The 23664-nt window shown below is 35.4% G+C and overlaps 1 protein-coding gene across 1 annotated transcript in view; it reads left to right on the forward strand.

Moving 5' to 3' along the window:
• LOC128996484 (GTP-binding protein REM 1-like) overlaps positions 1-23664 on the forward strand; it is an 85158-nt gene that overhangs the window by 55907 nt on the left and 5587 nt on the right. The window contains exons 2-4 of the mRNA XM_054421847.1: positions 5673-5878; positions 18526-18680; positions 21464-21555. Coding sequence (XP_054277822.1) covers positions 5673-5878; positions 18526-18680; positions 21464-21555 — 453 coding nt within the window. The remainder of the gene's footprint in view (positions 1-5672; positions 5879-18525; positions 18681-21463; positions 21556-23664) is intronic.

Consider the following 23664-nt stretch of genomic DNA (forward strand, 5'->3'; position numbering starts at 1 on the left):
AACCCAAAGTGGATACAATCTGAACTCAGATGCCATTTTTGGGTTTGGCTGTAAAAGAATGATGCCATCAAAATGTTAATAAGAAAATAGTTTGTAACTTACCCTTTCATACGTCTAAAATGCCAATAGCACGAAGGCTCAAAATAAAAATAAATTTAAAAAACTTTAATGAAACAATCATATTGATAGTCAACATGGGGTGTGCAGACTTGCTGGGATCATTGTTAGTAAACAAATCAAGTCTGCCTAGTGAAGCAAACCAGGCTACTAGGACGTGAAGTGGTTGTCAATAATCCATTACAAGGGAAGCCTTCATCAAACAGCATCAATATTGTGGCAACACCTTCACAGCAACCTGTTACAGGCCACTTCATGTATCTTCTTGTTTACTTAGACTTACACAGATTGCGTCGTTTTAAACCTGGTGAGGATGAGAAATTATGTGTTCAAACATATGCCGGGAAGTCACGTGTGTTTCAAATTATGTTTACCTTTAAATGTTAGGAAAGTTGTTTAAGCGTGTCTTGGAAGAAGTTGGATTTGAAGAAAGCACTAGGCACTATAAGGTTAATATAAAATGGTTTATGTTACCTTTTGCGTCGAACGATCCTTGTGTATTAAGTGATAACTACAGCTGTTTCATGCCGCTGGGGCACATCTTCAGGTTGCTGTAGAGCGTCAAGATAAAATAGCTGTCATCCGTGGATGATTTTGTCGAAATAAATATTACACAGAAAACATAAATACGAAAACATTTAAATACACGAATTTAACAAACTTGGCCAAGTGACAAACTGACAAACACGCGAGACAGGCGCCGGTTTTCTATGTAATATTTATTTCGACAAAATCATCCACGGATGACAGCTATTTTATCTTGACGCTCTACAACCTGAAGATGTGCCCCAGCGGCATGAAACAGCTGTAGTTATCACTTACTACACAAGGATCGTTCGACACAAAAGGTAACATAAACCATTTTATATTGCAATTTTCGATCCAGAGGCTAACCCATCATGAAACTATAAGGTTAATTGTATCGAGTAGCTTTATGCCACTGAATTGAGTTGCAGAGTTTTTTTCTTAGGGAGATGTGGATGCATCTCTCCCTAAAAAACCCCTGCACTTCAATTCAGTCACATTAAGTTACCCTCAAGTAACCTTATAGTGCCTGCAATGCTTTCTTCAAACCCAACTTCTTCCACGACAATCTTAAACAACTCCTTACCTTTCCTAACAATTAGGAGTTGCAGAGTAAAAATAGTGCAAATGTTAGTGATTTTTATATATTCATTTTGCCTACCTTTCCATGATAGTGTTTCAAGTTGCCCTCACAGTTTATCGTAATTTAAAAGTTGATTAATCAGAAGGAATGGTATTATACGGCAGCGCACAATGTCAGTGGCTCGATTTCACTAAGTTGTTTTATTCTGAAACTGTCTCCATAATTAACTTAGGAATGCAATTTTCCAAAGCAGTTTCTTTGGTTAGAATGTCTTTGAATTAAGTAGTGTCTGATTTTAGTAACTGTTCTCGAATGCAGTCATCTTTGACTTAAAAAGTCAAAGACTTAAAAAGTCTCTCTTAAAAATTTGTTCTCTTAAAATTATGTAGTTGAAAAATGGTTGAATGTTACTTACCAGCGTATTACTCGGTTGTATTGGAGGTTGAAGTTGACGTTGTTCAATAATCTTCGTTGCAAGTGTGATTTTGATCTCAGTACATGCTTTCAATAGTACTATGAATTTATCTGCATTAATAATGTACCAAATACAAATTTAGAAAAGGTTCTAGATCGAAATATTAAGGAGAAATTTTGAAAAACCTTTCCTCATCACCAATTATAGTGCCTCTTGAACTACAGTTAATAATTAATTGCAAGCATTTGAACAAACTCTTGGAAAAAATTGAAACTGTAAATATGAAAACGAAAACATTGAACTAAATTGTTTTACTAACTATTAACAACAGCTGATTATAGAAAGAATAAATGATACTACAAGACAAGGATTGTATTATAGAAATTGCGTTTTGGTGAGGGGTGGGGGAGAATTAGGAGGAGAGGGAGGAAGAAATAAGTCCTAAGCCACTCCACCTTGTCACATACCATTGACAATGTCGAAGCACCCAACTGACAACCTTAACATCTTCTCAACTCGACTACCTCTGTTACTTCTATATGATCAGTGGTGATTTTATAACTTTATTTATTTCAGTCACAGACGGTATTATTAATTAATTTCCTTGTTATTTTATTTGTTTACTAAATTAGCATTTGTACTTCTAAGTAAAACAGCTGCTCCAAAATTTTTTATCCAACGTCGTCTTTTTGTTAGAAAGCAGTAATTGATGGTGGCAATTTAAATGGTATCTGGATCCAGACTGATCCAACTTTGGACCAAACCATTAACTTTCAGATTTGATGCCAAACATTACAACCACTTGGCTATTTACACAACTTGCATATACCCTCACTCTAGTTATCACGAACGTCCTTAATATTGTACAAGTAATACAATTCCTACATACTAAAAAATTTGACCAATGAATTATACCCTAAGAAGGAATTTATTCTTAAATGAAAAAGTTTCTGTTACGTTGTGTATGAACTGTTTTACCTTAACAAATTACTATACCACTACCCACGCTACTGTATCGTTTACAGATTTTAATAAACCTTTGTTCTTATCCCAGCTCTAAATTTTTTTTATCATAGCCTTTGATCAAAGCTTAATTAAAGCGTGGGATGTTGTCCTGGTGCGTGGTTATAATACACGATGAGACTATAGGTACTGCAAAAAAAAATAGGTACTGCAACAAAAGATTATGTAGCAATGATCCAAAAGACAATTTATAAGGGCTACAATTATTAAATATTTTATGGATATATAAAAATATCTAGCATCTACCTTTGAAGCAATTTCTATAATGTACTTTTTACTTCAGAGAAAACATTTTTTTAAGAAATTTTATACTAAATAGTAAAATATGATATTTGAAAACGCCTGCAAAAACCTACTGGCAATATGGATACTGCTGCCATTTTGCCTACCAACGCCGCGCCCACCGTAGTGCAGAGCGTTAAGTATTTGTATAACACTTATGATACAATTAATTTAGCTCTGTTGACAAACTTGTCATGGTATTGTTTTTAACTCTGGGTTTTATAAATGGGTTGCCTCAAACTTATATTAAATCAACTATTAACTTCCTTTCCTCGCTGACTAACTGTTTTTAAAATCAAAAATAGTAAATACAACTTATATTCTACAATTTGTAAATGTTTATTACACTATCATACATCGTGGCCATGTTCCATATGAATTAACAAGATATGGGAAGTTTTTAACTGTAATACAAATATGTTTATTGGCAAAAAAAATATCTATATTAAAAGAATTTGTTGGATTTTGTGTGCAGCAAATCGAAATCTAAATAAATATTTATTTGTATAGGCATATTTGGTATCAATTTAAAGCTCTTATCCTCTACATGTGCCTATTTTACGGGATGGATGATATCCCGTAAAAACTCTTTACCCTGTAGGCTTTTAAAATATCATAGTTTATGCTAAATTCTGTTGTCAATCATCTGAACTTTTTCAAGTTTACGTTTGTTTACATCACAACAGATGGCCATGATACAATTTTGTTTACATCCATACGAAAATGGGGTTATCTGTAGTTGGTGATGTTTCAGTGAATTCAAGTGAAATGCTGTAATGTTATTTGTATGAAATGTAAAAGAAAATGACTTACGTTAAACGTACATTGTGTTGTGATAGGATTTTGTGTCTTCATACTATGTTGATGTTTTAGGGAATTCAAGTAAAATATTGTAAGTTAGCTGTGTTGTGTAAAATGTAAAGAAGCAAGAAAATGACTGGAAGATTTCGTGTTTTCATAGCATGTTTCAATTTGTGATTTTTCCACGATGCCTCGAAGAGATCGCGCACGCAATGAAACTAATATGACTCGCTATGCAAATAATAGGGATATGATGAGACAATCCTTCGTTTCTATGATGAGACGCCACGAAGTGACGCAGGTTGCTAGTTTATATTTAATTTGTGACAAATATTACCATTTGCGTAATAGTATACGCTTCGTAGGCCTAGCTTTATCATCGTCAAGCAATCTTAAACCCTTTATGAAATGAAATCTAGTTAACAGTTCCATTTTCATTGAATTGACATTTACCTAGAAAACATTCCAAGTTGAAGTTAGATCCAAATCTAATCCAAAATTGAACCGAAAAAATCGTTAAAATGTGAAACCTCCTAAATTATAGTAACAGAGTATATGTATAGTGTTAACGTCAAATACGTAGGCTGCTAACTCAATTCTGAGAAGGGTAAGAGTGGGTGTTCACAGCCGCGTTAAACGTTATAGATCGTCAACTGTGTGTTGGTTTTACCTCTAAGTTTATTTAATAACTAAAAACCTTTCTGTTGAGTAGTATAGGCTAAACTAGATCGTGAGAATAGTCTGGAGTTGAAGCATGAACATAAAACAATGATACCAATATGATGAAATACCCAGCCTTACATATCCAAACCTTCTGAGCTTATCTAAATTACCTAAATTATTACTTAACCTCACCTACGGTAACCAACCTTTACCATTACTATATTATAAATTGAGATTAGGACGTGATAAGGAGTATTTTACCATGAATATGGATGAAGGTCGAGTGTAGAATGCAGCTTTATTAATGAGTAGGACGAGCTGTTGTTGACCTCTTCATCCAGGAAGATTAATTTAAAAGTCCAATGATCAAGAACGTCTGAGCCAACCTTTTTCTGAATAACGTTAGCAGATTTAACATTACATGACAACTTTCCCTCAGTTCCCTTAACGTTATTTAACTTATTCTTATCGTCGTATGAATTTAAATTATACAACAAACAGAAGTGCGTCGGTTCTGTAACAGTAGAGAGTATATTTCCTATGTAATAAATCTGTATCATCAATACAAAATGTTTATCCAAATAAACAACAAAACCAACCTTTTAAAACCAATAAGCCAAATGAAAGCGTAAACAGTTGCACTAAACTCTGCAACAAACTGGCAAAAGTAAACGTATAAAGGATAGGGGAGGAACGGCTGCAAAAACAAGCCATTGTTTGACATAGATAGGTTTCAACGACGTACACAAAATGTGGCCAGTTGATAGAATATCTCTATGGTCCGACAGGAGGAGTGGGTGGGGGGGGGGGTTGTGGGGGTATTGTACCAAACAGACTGCTCGCCCCCTAGACCACCTGTTGCTTCCATTACTCGATTAGTGGATATCCTTCCTCCCCTCCAATCTTCTCAATATTTATCCTGTTCTGTTCACTGCACTGCATTAGGCATCAAACCTCTTCATGTTCCAGATAAAATCAATATGTATTGTTAAAAAAGGACGTGTAAACGATATTTCAGGTGTTCATTCGTAACGTTGTCTCGCTGTTGTATGTTATTTATAATGAAGTGAGAAGTATTGGTGCAGTTCTAGTAAATGAGAAAAAACCTGGTGTTAGTGAACTAGGATAATATCACCTTGATTATTTGTATAGTACTAATTTGCTGTTTTCCAAGGTTCATTGGTTAAAATATCTACAGTCAAACGTTTAAACTAACAAATTATCTACAACATTCGTGTACTGTAATAGCTATTTTTCTTGCAGCCGATGCTGGGACAGATAAAGCGGTCAGGGAACGAAGAGAACAGCGGCGAGTTCTACAGACTGAGGAGTTTCAGCATAACACCCAGCGGTATATGCAACCTCGGAGACTCCTTCAAGTCTCGACGCAGCAAAAGTATCAGCAGTGTCAGCAGTACCTGTTCCAGCAACAGCGGCGCCACTCCTTCCAACCGCGACAGGATACCCAGGTAACTGACAACAGCGGTGTCACTCCTTCCAACCACGACAGGATACCCAGGTAACTGACAACAGCGGTGCCACTCCTTCCAACCACGACAGGATACCCAGGTAACTGACAACAGCGGTGTCACTCCTTCCAACCACGACAGGATACCCAGGTAACTGACAACAGCGGCTCCCCTCCTTCCAACCACGACAGGATACCCAGGTAACTGACAACAGCGGTGTCACTCCTTCCAACCACGACAGGATACCCAGGTAACTGACAACAGCGGCTCCCCTCCTTCCAACCACGACAGGATACCCAGGTAACTGACAACAGCGGTGCCACTCCTTCCAACCACGACAGGATACCCAGGTAACTGACAACAGCGGTGCCACTCCTTCCAACCACGACAGGATACCCAGGTAACTGACAACAGCGGTGCCACTCCTTCCAACCACGACAGGATACCCAGGTAACTGACAACAGCGGTGTCACTCCTTCCAACCGCGACAGGATACCCAGGTAACTGACAACAGCGGCTCCCCTCCTTCCAACCACGACAGGATACCCAGGTAACTGACAACAGCGGCTCCCCTCCTTCCAACCACGACAGGATACCCAGGTAACTGACAACAGCGGCTCCCCTCCTTCCAACCACGACAGGATACCCAGGTAACTGACAACAGCGGTGCCACTCCTTCCAACCACGACAGGATACCCAGGTAACTGACAACAGCGGTGCCACTCCTTCCAACCACGACAGGATACCCAGGTAACTGACAACAGCGGTGTCACTCCTTCCAACCACGACAGGATACCCAGGTAACTGACAACAGCGGCTCCCCTCCTTCCAACCACGACAGGATACCCAGGTAACTGACAACAGCGGCTCCCCTCCTTCCAACCACGACAGGATACCCAGGTAACTGACAACAGCGGCTCCCCTCCTTCCAACCACGACAGGATACCCAGGTAACTGACAACAGCGGTGCCACTCCTTCCAACCACGACAGGATACCCAGGTAACTGACAACAGCGGTGCCACTCCTTCCAACCACGACAGGATACCCAGGTAACTGACAACAGCGGCTCCCCTCCTTCCAACCACGACAGGATACCCAGGTAACTGACAACAGCGGCTCCCCTCCTTCCAACCACGACAGGATACCCAGGTAACTGACAACAGCGGTGCCACTCCTTCCAACCACGACAGGATACCCAGGTAACTGACAACAGCGGTGCCACTCCTTCCAACCACGACAGGATACCCAGGTAACTGACAACAGCGGTGCCACTCCTTCCAACCACGACAGGATACCCAGGTAACTGACAACAGCGGTGTCACTCCTTCCAACCACGACAGGATACCCAGGTAACTGACAACAGCGGCTCCCCTCCTTCCAACCGTGACAGGATACCCAGGTAACTGACAACAGGAGGCCATGACAATGTCAGATAACTATAATAATGGTACTATACCTCGTCAAGTAATCCAAATGTTGTTTGAGGTTAACAACCTACATGTTTCGCCGTAAATACGGCATCGTCAGGGTTACAAAAACGAAGACATCGATGTCACACGCACACAATAAATACACGAATACGAACATTTAATTACGGAAAGACAAAGTAAACATTTAATTGACATTGATAGGCCTATCACACGCACACGACACGGACGGTCCCGGCGCAGGTGGTAGACTGCAGTCTCAGACTCCTTCCTCGTTATTGTCCATGTTATCAGTAGGACAAAGAGAGGTCAATAATAAGGACGAACGTAAGAAGTACGTATGTATTGAATATTCCCACACACTACAAAATTGTCTATCCAAAGAGCTTCGTAGGCAGGGAATCGAATTAACATTCAAAAATACAAACCGTACTCGTAACACCCTGTCACAAATTGACCGATCAAGAGATAAAATGGAAATGACAGGTGTTTACAAAATTAAATGCCAAGATTGTCCGAGCCAATATGTTGGGCAAACAGGTCGTGGGTTCGCTACTCGCTACAACGAACACAGGCCCAAACCATGTTTAATAAAACAAAATTAAGCGTTTGCCCAGCATTTAATCGACCTAAACCATAACATGAGTGAGATTGCTGACGGTCTTGAGGTGCTACATAAATGCAGTAAAGGTAGTAAACTAAACACGTTAGAGGAGTTTGAAATTTACAAATTGTACCACGACAACACTGCCAGTGGACATATCCTCAACGAAAAACTGCAGTTCCAGTCACACTCTATTTTCAATGTGCTAATTCACCAAAATAACCGGCCACCTGACCTTTGTCCTACTGATAACATGGACAACAACGAGGAAGGAGTCTGACACTGCAGTCTACTACCTGCGCCGGGACCGTCCGTGTCGTGTGCGTGTGATAGGCCTATCAATGTCAATTAAATGTTTATTTTCCGTAGTTAAATGTTCGTATTCGTGTATTTATTGTGTGCGTGTGACATCGATGTCTTCGTTTTTGTAACCCTGACGATGCCGTATTTACGGCGAAACATGTAGGTTGTTAACCTCAAACAACATTTGGATTACTTGACGAGGTATAGTACCATTATTATAGTCATATAAAGTAATCCAGGGGCCATCAACATGGAATTTAATAAATGTCAGATAAGTTCCAAGGGCCAGGGGTTTGGAAAGCGAAGTAGATGGGAGTGGTAATAAGTTGCTAATACCCTTGGTCGCAAAGCTAGGGTCGTTGGTACAAATATGAACTACAGGATCGGCAGGATCCCTTGGCAAAGATTTCAAACTACATATGATTTGGAAAATATGTATTTATGTAGGCTATCTATGTAAAGATATGTATTTCAAAATACATATGATTTAGAAGATGTTCAGCGTGAATATGCCTGGTGGCAATGAGATTAATATTTAACAATCGTATGTTTAATACTACACAATTATTTGTAATTAAACCTAATTACAAAAACGGTGAGCACTGATGATTATTTTACCTCCCAACTGACAATATCGAGAAACATCCAGGAAATTATATTAGGATCCTTAAAGTGATTTCAAACGGTAAATGAGTGAAGTTTTAATAGGTAAGTCAACAAGCCTTGGTGAAGTTTCAAATGAAAAACTTTCCGCAGCTCTTACTAGGAAACTACGAGCGTCTGAGAAATGAATATTCATTTTGAGGGTCTGTATTTTACAAACTCAGTTTGAAATTCCATGTGATTTTTTGATTAATCTTTTTTGAAACGATTACATAAACAAGACCAAAGTAGTTTTTTTTTCAAAATGTTTTTCCCATATTAAGGACAACTATTTCGCAGACTGCAAATCGCTATACTCGATTCAATTCATGGTCCATTTATGATTGGTAATTGTACTATCCTAACTAATAAAATTAGCCTATTTGTCCTAACATAAATTTTAAGTTATATATTTTTGAACCAATACACATGGTTCAGTGTAAGTGTCCATGGATGACATTATTGCCCGATACCAGCTGATTGTATTTTATCATAACATATGTAGCCACTGGCTTGCCAATAATCTGTACTGAAAGGTACAGAGTGGGGCAATGAGCCTCTAATTTTCTATCACTGTCACATGATAATTAATGCACCAATGAATGAACACTTTTGCTCGTGATGTCAATACAACTATAACATCTACTTAAAATGGTGCTCTGGACAATGAGACGTAGCGATTTTGCTATAGACATCTGTTTTAAGACTAATAATTCTTTTGAAAACACTAAGAAATTATTTGGAGCACATTTCATCGTCGGTATACATGGTATTTTAAAATAAAAAATCTACAACTTCGAGTGTAAACAATGCACCTCTAAAGATTTAAGCACTTTCCTCTTTTTAGCGAATTTCCCATATAGGGAATAAGGTATTATCGACCTATGGCCAAAACATAAAACGAAAAAGCGCGTAATAAATAAATGTTTCGTGTACGTGTATAGTCCAGGCGCTAAGGGGGTTTGAGCATGCATAAAAGTGTAACGAAATTTGACTTTTGATTGTTGCTATGGGTACCTAGTAGATAAAGAAAATCGATGTTGTCGCATTTCTAGGTGGTTAATAACATGGGGGGGAGGGGGTGAAGTTGGGGGCCGCCCGGGGGGCCGCCGCGCACAAAATAGCTTATATCTCGAGAACCAAAAGTCATATGAATACGTTAGACATGTCAAACTGTGCAGAAAAATGCATTCTACAAATAGATTATGTAGTATTTTCACGGAAATTGACAAGAAGTTACTAAAAATTATATTTTTTAAATTTACCATAAGTATAATTAGGAGTATAATGGTTTTTGTTGTTGTTTAGAACCACTAATTTTTTAATTGACAACTTTTGAGAGTAGTACACTATAGGTAAATAGTACTTCTGTATAATGAAACTATTGCGGTACATAACTTAACAGCTATACAATCCTCAGATCCAATAAACATAACACAAACAAAGGCGCAAAACGCGTCACGGTCATTGTTCCTGCTGCCGTAACTATTAATGGCAAGTACAGTTCAAGCTGAGACCTCTATTATACTTTTAGAAAGATAGATATTCTGAGGATTCATTTATAGGATATAAAATAGTATTGAGCGACTATTATGTAGCGGGAAATATAGTTTGTAAAAGAAGAGAGTTCAAAATATATTTTGGTGGTGGATCGTTTCCATCACCATCTGAAACTGCAATAAATTCCCTACAATTTATATATATCCAAATCTGAGGTTGGTTATAACAATTTTATGTAGTTTTGAAAAGGTCATAAAAATTTTGTTTTCGTAAAAAATTTTAACGTTTCACATTCTGACGTAAATTACTCAGGAAATTTCGATTTCAACTACATTTAACTATACATTTTTAGAAAGAGCTTTTACTCTTAAATTATGCAGTGTAACAAGGCTACAAATACAAGCTAGGAATACAATGGAAACTCCATTTACAGTATCTAAACTTAAATTTATTTCATTACAATACAAAATTGATGGTAAAAAGAAAGAAGCTAAGGGTTCACAATAAAAGTTTACAAAGGGTGGCAAATGAATTTACTAATTTAAGCTTTAGGCTAGGCCTATTACAATAGTTCTAATTTAGGTTGAGGGGTTATATTGCATGGATCTTTATCTATGGTGGGGTGATCGAGCGGTGTTTGAATTTAATCTTGTGATTATATATAGCCTAATTAAATTTTGTTTTGAAATATAAATTATGTTCGAATTGTTTTCTGAAAGGTTGAATTAATTTATGTTCTGAATAAGCTTCTATTAGTTTCTTGACTTTTAAATTCTGGTACAAAAGTTCAAAAGTTAGGGTTAAAAATTTTGTAATGGTTTCGATCCAAGGAAAGAAAATGTCTACTGGAGTGATCTCACCAAAATTGATGTCTTCTTCACATTTAAATTTCTTGATGTTGTGTAGTTATTAATGTTTGTAACAAGGGCGGATCTTCTTTAATCAAATTTCACTAATTTATTCCAAATATATGCACTTTTTTATACATTTTTATATTAAAATATGCAGTTTACAATTTATATCTTCATACTAGCTCAGCACTCTTAGAAGTGAGGAAGGTTTGATGCATTGTTGCATTCACATATGTCAATGCTGACTTTATCACCGAAAATTGTAGGCCACTGTTCACACATATATTACCTATAACAATTTTCATTTGCCATAAAGCTAAATTTGAATTTTGACAAGTTATTTAAGTAAAACTATATTGAATTTGAAGCAACTTTGTTACAAAAAGTTATAGGTTATTATATATTTACATGAAATAAGGTTATTTGAAAATGTTATATATTATAATGTATTGAATCAATTACCTATTGGTCTGTTTGGCCATATATTATACAAGGTTTGATAAAGAGAGATGGATTGACATATTGATACAACATATAACATATTGATAAAAACATATGGTAAAAATTAAATTATTCTATTGAACATTTTTGTGAAAATACTAAATTGTTACAGCAGTATAATATCTATTTACTGTTGATGCAATAAATTTATTTCTCATACAACAATTAAATACAATTCGGTAATTAAAATAGTTTGGTAGTTTTTTTATAATTTTATTTTTATGCGTTTTTAAAAAAAACATTGATATTTCTACGTAAGGAATCATATTTTACACAACCTTAACATTTGGATAATATGGATGAAAACATTATTTTTATGATTTTTGCGGGTTGATTTAGACATTTCTAATTTGAATAATCCAAAAATTTGCAAACCTCTTGCTACTACGCCTAAACGCATTGCTGAAAAATATATATTTTTATATTATTATATTCTACATTTATCACTGAAACATAATATATAATAGATATCTACTTATATGGGCATGTAACTGTTCTCTGGTGAAATATATGGTACCACTACAAAAGGGCCAAAATATAACCACCACTGGTACCCAGATAGGGACAGGATTGAGAGATAAGAAGTAAAATTATAATGCTTCGAACTTCAACTATAACTTCAGCTGTTCAGGTCAATTTAATTGTTAACGATTGGTGCGATGATTCGTTGCATTACTGTCAGAGACAATGAGGGGTAAAGAAAAAATTACCTCTCTTTTTAAGTTTTGAGTAGTGGTTTTTGGTAATTAAAATACTGTCGCAGGTTAATTAATGCACACAACTCGCGTAAATAGTGTTAACGACACTCGTAGAAGTTTTTAAGGCACTCGCCAAGGCTTGTATTTAACATTTTCTACTCGTATCGTTTACACTACCTTTACGCGATCGCCGAAACAGCTGTTGCACCAATTGTGCAGCCTGGTCAGGTCCAGGTGATGGAAACGTTCAACTACCAAAATTTTTTTAAACTCTCTTCTTTTACAAACTATATTTCTCGCTACATAATAGTCCCTCAATACTATTTTATATATATATATGAAAATGAATCCTCAGAATCTCTATCTTTCTAAAAGTATAATATAAGTCTCAGCTTGAACTGTACTCGCCATTAATAGTTACGGCAGCAGGAACAATGACCGCGACGCGTTTTGCGCCTTTGTTTGTGTTATGTTTATTGGATCTGAGGATTGTATAGCTGTTAGTTATGTACCGCAATAGTTTCATTATACAGAAGTACTATTTACCTATAGTGTACTACTCTCAAAAGTTGTCAATTAAAAAATTAGTGGTTCTAAACAACAACAAAAACCATTATACTCCTAATTATACTTATCGCAAATTTAAAAAATATAATTTTTAGTAACTTCTTGTCAATTTCCGTGAAAATACTACATAATCTATTTGTAGAATGCATTTTTCTGCACAGTTTGACATGTCTAACGTATTCATATGACTTTTGGTTCTCGAGATATAAGCTATTTTGTGCGCGGCGGCCCCCCGGGCGGCCCCCCAACTTCACCCCCTCCCCCCCATGTTATTAACCACCTAGAAATGCGACAACATCGATTTTTTTTATCTACTAGGTACCCATAGCAACAATCAAAAGTCAAATTTCGTTACACTTTTATGCATGCTCAAACCCCCTCAGCGCCTCGACTAGTATGTGTTATTTTTTTGTGAACTTTAAACATTATGACGACCATTCTTTGGAATAAATCAATGCAACAATTTGACCTGAAGATGTGTTAATATTAACATGAAACAGCTGTAGTCCAACTACAAACCAGGACCACTTGACGGATACAGGTAATTTAAACCTTTTATTGTATAACCATTCAGCTATCTTCGTTTTCCTTGACAAATATTTATCTTGAAGACATTACGTTTAACAATAATGTTATAAATTATTCATGGAATCGGAGGAAAGTTTACAAAGTTATGCGTTCAAACGTTTACATGCTATTTTTAGCGAATAAAATAATAAAGAATCTGCCAAGAAAAGACTGAGTGTTCTTTTAAAGTAGGAAGATTGAGCGCCGTAAACTTTTCTCTGCAACTTTGGACTGCTTATGGTTTGTTTAACCACTTACGAAAAGAGTATCGGAACCTGAAACTTTTAATGGGTTCATATTCTGAACTTGCTATGGGGTGGGAAATTAATAGCCTTATACTGATTTGCTTATTTGTTTATCTTTAGAGAAAAATGTCATTGTTTTTAACAATATTAATTTTCTAAAATAAAAGTGCTTGAAGATCCTTTTTTTACAATAACCAAGAACAGTAAAAAGCTCATAAAAAACACCTTGATGGTCAATACTTCACTATTTTACTTCAATAATATTATATTATTACTACAACTCTAGAAAGTCAAACGTAATACAAAAAGCAATAGATGATTATAGGGTTTGTAAAACTTTATTTTCACTGAAGCCCTTTAGGGAAAAAGGTGTTATCGTCTTCTGCAAGGTAATGTTTAGGTACAGACCAATGTACTTTTACATTCAGTAATCCCGATTTAAAAGAGATTTTGGCCAAAAGTGCAAACTAATATCTGTTTGTAAGAATGAATTCGTGAACCATTCCGATGCTAACTTGGCCTGGGGTTGAAGAATCGTACACCAAATATACGATTTTTTACCCAGAGTTAAAAGATATAAGTACTTTTTAACACTATACAAACCGTTTAAGCATTCAAACTGGCTTAAAAACTAACTTACAAGACAAATGTTTATTCTAATATTATTATTACCTGTTCGTTACCGAGATATAACATTTTTCACCACACTATGATGTTTTTGGCTGAATTACATACGTTAATTGGTGGCTGAAAGTTACGTTTTGCTGGCCATGCCAGCTGTCATCGAAATTTGGGGACCGAGCAGGTTTTTACAGGCCGGGGCCGCAAAATCAGCTGTCCGCTTACTTACTTAAAACATGAATGCATTTTAAATACACAATCAAAATCCATAGCATTGCAATAGAATTGTGTTATTGTCGCCGTTGCCTAGCAACTATTTATTTTTATTTTTGCTGATTCCTCAAATTATTTCTTTACATAACCTTAAAGTTGTAGTTGTGTTGACTATCAGTGTGCATTATTATAATGGTGAATAGTGGTAATAGGGTATAGTGTGGTGAAAAATAGCGTTCGTACCTAGGGCCGAAAATGAGGTTTTGCCGGCTCGAGATAGTTTTTAAGTTCGAGACGACAAAATATACTGTTACAAAATACTGTTATAAAATATATTATTGTCTCCACTATCCTTTTAAAGAACTAATTAAACTAACTATTGCAAATTTGGTCGGCGGGAGAAAATGAAGATACGTAAGTAATTTACTAGCTCAATATATCAATTCTATAAAAAACGTGGATTTACACACGATACTGTCTTCTTTAACAAAGCTTTTCATATATTATATCAGCCGAGGATAGAAAGCGAAAATGAAATAAGAGAATAAACCTGAAGAACATATTGAAGTTTGTAGAAATGGCAAAAACAGTAAACGAAGCAAATAAAAGTTTTATAATTTAACACACTAACTGCTATACGGTCATATAACCTTAAAATAAAAAGAATGCTGTAACCAGTTCAGTTGGTTCTTTAAATAGAGAACAATAAGAATCAAAATAAAATACAAGTTAACGACTAAAACTAATTTAATTTACGAAAAGTAAGTTTAGTCTTGCAAATAAAATACGGTTGTAAACCAAAGGTCGGTATCCAGCTATGTTGTTTTTTGTAGAGAGAAGGAGAGGAGGAGAGGTGGCAAAGAGAATAGGGGGGAAAACTGACATTACAAGACCATCTGGGGGTGACAAGTTTAATTACTGTTTCATTACTTCTCCTGCATTGTATCCTGCACGAGTTACTGGATATTTAAATGAATATACAGGATAATTCAACGTCCTAGAGTTCATGTTTTAATGTTTTATGAGTGAGTATATAAAGGGTTGAGCTTTACGTTGTGATTTGTTATTCAACCCTAAGTAACGAGTTGTATTTCGATCTTTGATCCAGACTACATTGTTTACTTTTATCAGCTTTATTTCTACCATTATGTCATTAAGAGTCACTTCACATGAACTTTTAGACAAGCGCCCTTTTTATCTTCACTTATCTTCACTTTTACCATCACTAAACATTTTGGCAAGGTATATGTAATCGTTTCAAATATAGTCTAACATTCTTATATAGTAACAGAGATTTATACGTCAATCATTTAAGCAACAACTGACTAAAAACACAATTATAATGTCTGCACCATAATTATTCATTAATTGTCGTCAATACACCTTTTTCAGCGATAAAAGGAAACTTGCTGTAAAGGCTCACTATGCTCCATAGAAACAAGAAGTGAAAAATGATAGAGTGGCGTTCCATTCGTTACTCCTGTCACCGCTTGAAATCTGATAAAACCCAATGACAAATTACCAACTGCTAAATGGTTTCAATTTTTAAATGACCAAACAATACACGAATCTCTGGCTATAGTGATCAGTTAACGGTTTTCCTCTAATTAACACGACAGACTTAAGGAAATCAGTTTAAAGACCTTAAAATTACATGAACTTTTTTATAAGGGTTTTTTGTTTACTTGAAATCTAATCAAATATTTTATCGACAAAATTTGTAATAAAAATTACAATATAATAGAAAAACATCACGGTATTTTTTTTTTTTTTTTTTTTTTTAGTTTAACAGAGTCCACTCTGTCTACGTAGCATATTTAATAGGATTTTATATTCATCGTAATAGAGGTCTCTTCAATGGGTAAATTGTCTGGATATCCGAGTGGTTATAGTGATCGCAATGAAGTCTTAGAGTCATTGAGGTATTATTTTATCCCTGAAATTATGATAGTCTTCTTACTATATTATCTTTTCGTAATATATCATGAGATTAAGTAATTTGCAACCACAACAATTATATTTCTTTGCAGAATTATTATGTCCCCAAATATTTTTTTTTTTTTAATCGTGTGGATTTAAATTATTAATTTGTATTCCAGCAAAATACTCATGCAACGATTTCTCAAACGGTACAAAAATTTAATCCGTGGTGATCACCACAGAATTGTAAGCTACAATAGTGGATTGGATATCTCAAGAAGTTGAAGTAGCATACCTTGAGCTAACTTATTGGCCTCGATGAGTTAAACACACAAGGTGACTTAGTCGTACGAAATCGGATCATTATTTGTATTTTCCATTGGACAACTATAGAACACATTTGATGATTGCTGAACTAATGTGAGGAATGTTCCATTCTCTACGATTCTCCATGAACAGTTTTTTTTGCGTTACAAATGTATTCAACCCATGGAACCAACAAGTAACCTTGACCAAGACGCGTAGGTAGATCACTAAATGCTTTTAAAAACTTTCCCAAAACAATTTTGGAATTTTTTCTTGCTAAACAACATAAACTAACCGTTACAGGCTTGATCGAAAATCGATAAATGTTTACATCCAAAAAATGTTCACCTCTTGCATTTCATTCCATCACGCCTCTCTAAGATGGTAAAGAGAAAAATTCCAGAGCAGAGATCAGAATATCAGAGCCAAACAATACAGACACGATTACCACGATGATGTTATGGAGTGGGGTGGTGGGTGGGGGGTTATAGGAGGGGGATGGTTGCCTAGCAACGTCAGCTGCCACACAGACACAGTGCACTGACCACACCTTAACCAAGCATCAAGTTATAAAGTTGTCTATAATCACTTTAAACCACAACTGTTTAGGCTAGGGGATTAAGCGATTGAATATAAATTAGCAGGTTTAGCATACCAAGTGAGACTTTGGCTAGGAAAATAGCATATCGGAGATACGGTTAGGCCTTGATGTAGACTGCAGCTAACGGTTCATAAATAGGCTAGGTTTCAGAGGAAAGTGTTCGCCTTCAGATTGAAAGTTGGTGGTTTGAAACTGTAAAACGAAACTGTTACCATTTAACAAAATAATAAGAACATTTTTTTCAAGACACGAATTCCCTAAAGTGAACCTTGAGTTTTGGTCAATGAACAGTGTCATTAATGTGTGTATTATTAGTAAAAACAAGATTCTTATCATACCCACTTTATAGGATGTCACAATACGGGGCATGGCATTTAATTTAAAATTAACTTGATTTACATGCATAGAATTAAAATAATCAATCTTTTTGAAGTATAAAAGTAGACTATACAGATTATAATACAGGAGAACTCCTTAAAACAAACAAAAATTAATTCAATGTAAGAAAAATAAAATGTAAAATGTAATTTTTTTTTATTAATATTGGGAAAAAACATAATGTGTGCAAGAAGTTACAACCTCTCTTAACTTTCCCTCAGTAACATGTTGAAACAGTTCGGGAACTTCACCTTATGACCTTTTACAACCCGATAAGTTAGACAAGGGGATGCGTGAGTGCTTCTGTGAATATTTTATTAATCATAAACTTCAAGGGAAATTATAATTTAGTGAATACATATTTAATATCTAACTTATAAGTTATATTTAGTACTTTACATAACAATGGATGTGGATATGCAGGATATACATATGTGGATATGTATATCCTGTCTTCTTCTACGTACAGAACAGCCAATTTGCAACCAAAAGGTGAGTGAGCGTAGCGAACGAACTTCAACCAGGACGTGATTGAGCCATGCGAACGAGCTCACTTGTGAAGTTAAACGGGGCAAAGCCCGCGGGTACAGCTAGTTGTAAGTGTATATTGCCCAAAAGTGATGAGTTTTATTTACACACACTATGATTAGAATTATATGATTTATAATATAAATATAAACAATTTATTAATTTATGTTCCAGTAACGCGTCCCAGAACAGCACCTCACTAACGGAGGATGAACCAGTCACTTCCACGTTTAAGGTGGCGATGCTGGGCGGGACCGCGGTTGGTAAAACAGCCCTTACATACCAGTTCACCACTTCTGAATACATATGTGCCTACGATACCTCATTGGGTAAGTGAACAAACTCTAGTTGATTTAATTGTTGTAGATGTAGATTTAACCCTGTTTTAAAAGTTATTTACTCTGGTAGTGTTTTAAATCATTTCGTAGTAAAAAAAACACATTTACTTTTTTTCGTTGATTAAAACAGTTAGCGAAATATAAGTAACATCCATATCACGCAGTTAAATTAAGTAACAATATTAAGCTGAATTAACCTTACTTAATAGTGCATAAAAAACTAATATACAAACATTAACTGTTCAAATTACTAATGTTAACTTTCACCACGAACCATCATTAATGAAGTACACACAAAAACGAATCAGCAATTAGTTCATATTGGATGAGGAATTATAAAATTTAAATAGGTAACATGACCCAGCTTAAACAACAGTTAGAATAAAAATCTTGTTTGTTTATATTTCTATTAATGGACATATTTGCAAAACTTTTAAATTGATAGCCGTTTAGTCTATTGAACTATTCTATTGATTTAGTATTATTCTTTAGAAGCTCCGACACATTATATAAAAAAAATACTCATGTTTCAATAAGCTATGTTTAGTTAAAGTGTATCATTCCTTTCGCGTGTGTCCTTAATTACCATATTTCCTATAATAGACTATTTGAATGTATATTAATAGGTTATGCATCGCATTTAACTAAACACGAGATCAACGTCAAGTATTGTTCAGTTCGACATCAAAGTATCGATGTTTGATAACCAATGTCCAATACTTTGTGAAAACAATGCAAACCCATTGGAATATCAATGTGTAGTGACTGAAACAGTATAGATATCATAATTGGCTCATTATACGTGTATAATGTTTTGTTGCATACAAGCTAATTTACCAGCAATAATATGGTCATTCAGGAGAATTGCCGTCGGCTATTGTTATACATAATGAATTCATCACGTTTAAAATTATCTTGTTAATACTCTATGTGTATTTTGTGTAAAATAAAGCTGTAAAAATACCAAAATTAGATATGTCAAATATTGACACAACAGCAAAATAGCGATGGTTTTGCTTCCACATTTATCGTAAAAAATATTGATTTGGATATCCAAGTTTTACCTCCAATATTTTTCAACGCTGCGCTAGAATCACATTATACTGTGGTAGCATTGGAAGTATTTCGTGTCGTATAAAGAAAACTGCATAAACTCCTCTTTTTGAGAGAACAATACGACGGATCGAGTGTCTCAGATTAAAAGGCAGGTTGTAAAGTACACGATGAGAAGACATAGAAATGAATACAGGAGTAAGTCCCCTTTGCCCCCCATTGTCCCCCTTTTATCTCCCCATATCCCTTTTCTCCTCTATTACCTCCAAGTCTCTTGTTCTTCACATCACTGTTCCAAGAATTCCTTATTCTTTTCTTGACAAATCGAAAACTAGGGTTCTAGGACTTTTGTAATGCTTAACGCTTTATATCAAACAGGTTTTTAATGTTCATATAACATAGCATAGTAAAACTTACTCTTATAACTTCGCAATATTGTACATGTAATGACAATTTTTTTTGTATAGTGAAATTGGATTTTATTTAATCAGGTAATTAGATTAATAGTATGTTTGTGAGATAAAAACTAAATTAAAACCTCTTGTTTTGAATTTAAACTTAATTTCAGGTAAATTTCGCAAAACAAATTTAATCTAACATCGATATTTCATTTTCTCTCTTAGAGAAGCGTTAGGTAAATATGAATTACTATAGTTGATTACGGAAAAATACTTTATAAAGTAGTACAGTTTATTCCGCACTATCCAAGACTTAATCAACAGCTTTTATATACCATAAAATGGGAATGGCGAAATTCTCGACCCTTTCTATTTTGTCACCGGGCGAAGATATTGTTTGTGATACTTTTAGTAACAAATCTTTTTCATTGTATGTACTAGAAGGCATTTAATAAAACTGTCCCGGTAGCATAACTATTGATTACTGGGTCTAGAATCAAAAATCGAAATACCTTCAAACACAGTGCATTAATATTCCATATTACTTGTATAACATTTTGAAAACATACTGTGTAACGTTTTGTAATTTCCACTGTGGTTGGTTATCCAGTGACTTACTTGACTTTTCTCCTGTAGCTCCTTGCTAGGAGCATCTAGGGCGTCCAGAAGATCTCGCCATCCAACCCTATCTTGTGCCAGATCCCTCAGTTGACCCCAAGTTCTTCCTATAATCACAGCCTCCTTCTCCACCGGTCTTTCCCAGATGCCGCAAGGTCTTCCTCTCTTTCGTGTCCCTTACGGGTTCCACTCTAACGCCTTCTTCTCAATGGCAGGCTCGGGATTTCAAAGGGTGTGCCCTAGCCACCTCCACTTCCTCCTTCGACTCTCTAAGTCTATCTTTTGTTGCACTGTGCATTCCCATAACCGCTCATTTGAGATAGTGTTTGGCCAGAACAGTTTGAATATGTGCCGCAGGCACCTGTTTACAATAAACCTGCGAGGTATTATTTCTACCCATCTTTCATTCAGAAGGACAGATTTGAGAAGAGATTATATCCAGGGCTATTGATAATTTTTCAACTCGAAATGTGTTGATTTTGCAGATGAAGAGTTTGGCCAGAAGACGGTCAGTGTTCCCATAACCGCTCATTTGAGATAGTGTTTGGCCAGAACACTCTTAATATGCGCCGCAGGCACCTGTTTACAATAAACCTGTGAGGTATGATTTCTATCCATCTTCCATTCAGATGGACGGATTTGACATGAGAGATTATATCCAGTGCTATTGATCATTTTTCAACTCGAAATGTGTTGATTTTTCAGATGAAGAGTTTGGCCAGAAGACAGTCAGTGTTCTACTGGACGGACAAGAAGCTGAGCTAGAAATCATCGATCACCCGTCATCGGAAATGTCGGTGAGTAACTAAAAAATCACGTAGATAAGTCGCATAGTAGCAATTAAAGGTTTACCTAAAAATCAACTCTCAATTGTAATCTCGGTACCACTCCTTACTGAGAGCACTTTTTCTCCAGATACAGTCTATTTAATTGAAGCTTTGAACCAATTTTTATTTTTACTAAATGTTCTGCCCGTGCAGCCACGGGAAGAGAACGCAGAGATGGCGATTCTTTACCGCCTTGGCCAATGCAAACTGCTGATTTTAATCAATCTTGATGAAAAAGCGCTTGTTCTTGATGAAAATCAATTTTATCAATGTCCATGTTACAAGGAAAAATGCTCCACAGATGCCTTTTTCCCCAGTTGGAACACATAGGCTCCGTCCAAACTCTATGGTTCTTGTGTCACTTAATTGTATACACAACGTCTGCAACATCAAATGCTGTGTTTTAAAATATATAATACTGAACTAATAAACAATTAAAACATTATTCAAAGGTTTGAACACTATACCACATTATAAGAAAAACTGACTGTCACTTCTCTTAATGCAATATAGAAATCTATGGTAGAATCATTAGGTTAACTTGATGATTCTTCAAGAAAAAGTAAACAAACAAACTAAAAATGCTAAAACCAAATGAAATCAACAGCTGATGAATCTTCAATAATTTCAATGTGATTAAATACAACAATCAAATCGAGGTTCCCACCCTTAGGAGAGGGTTAATCGAAATATCGATATATTTAGGGAAAGTTTAACGCCAAGACCTTTCATTCAAATATGTGGTTGACAGGTGTGCAGCTTGTGGTTTTCTCAAAAGTACAGCTTCTTGTTAGCTTTTTACATAGAAGATTGTCTGTGTAAAACATGTATACTACAACAGATGTATGTATATCAAACATAAAGTTTTGAGAGTAGATTTACTTTAGTCTCTTATATGACGTTAAATACGTAACCATTATGATCTACGTTTGGTCAAAGATGGGCAACAATAGTCCCCTTCTGAAATTTTAATTTAAATATCATTAAAAATTTTTTATTTTTTTAAAATGTTATATAGGTACAATATTGAAAACACAAATTTTCGTAGTAACTATAAGAATGAAAACATTGTTATGAGGAGTTCCTAATAGCTGGTAAACTATTCTGTTCTAGCGCGTTGCCTCGAGCACTCCTCCATTATCAAACAGGGTTACAATGGGTTTAGTTAATTCATGCGACTCAGGAGATCACAAAACGTCTACTTAGTAGGGACTCAAGCCTCGCAATGTTGACATTATGTGTAGAAACTTTACCACCAATATTGATAGCAATAATAATATACAAGGCTAAGAAATGTTTCTTATTTTATGTTATTTTTGAAGATTTTTATATCTTGTATAGCTTTCAAGTGCTGCCGTCATACTAAATTTACAAATACTTGAAAAGTACATTGAGACATCAAGTGAGGACAGCTAGGAATATGTTTGATTTTCTTTTTCATTCCATTATTACAACACCAGACTGTGGTAAGAGTTTTAAAGTGAATACGAGTGGAGAATCAGTGTTTATTGAATGATATAACACATTTTGAACTGAGATAGGAATGCTTTATGAGCTTTTTCTTTGCCCGTTAGTCTTTCTTACCATTTTAGTCCAAAACGATCAAAAACAGCTGGGTCAAATATGAGCTATCAAAATTTACTGACTTTTCTCAAGATTCATATGGTGACATTCTGATTACTAGGCGAAACATATATTTTCTTTTTAACCGACTTCCCCGCTACCAACAAAAGGAGGAGGTTCTCAATTTGTTTGTGGCGATGTTTTTTTTTTTCTATGTATGTTCACCAATTTCTCTGTGATTCTTTTACCGATCAGTGTGGTTCCACCACCAAAATAACCAGGAGAGTTTCTATTTGGTACCTTATATATTATCTTTAAGTATAATATTTGTTTCGGTGAAAAATTCTGAAAACCTTAAATATTCAACATTTATTTTGTTTACATTTGTGCAGATTGTTTACATTTGTGCAGAGAAGGCAATAAATAATAATAACATTCCTACAGCTGTTAGTTGAAACCATTTAAATGAAGCTACAGACAATTCTTCATGAAACAGTTGCTTCATATTGATCAATA

The sequence above is a fragment of the Macrosteles quadrilineatus genome, unplaced genomic scaffold (genome assembly GCF_028750875.1).
Source record: "Macrosteles quadrilineatus isolate MER2022 unplaced genomic scaffold, UCM_ALF_1.0 Scaffold_6__1_contigs__length_79288215, whole genome shotgun sequence".
NCBI classification, from domain to species: domain Eukaryota; kingdom Metazoa; phylum Arthropoda; class Insecta; order Hemiptera; family Cicadellidae; genus Macrosteles; species Macrosteles quadrilineatus.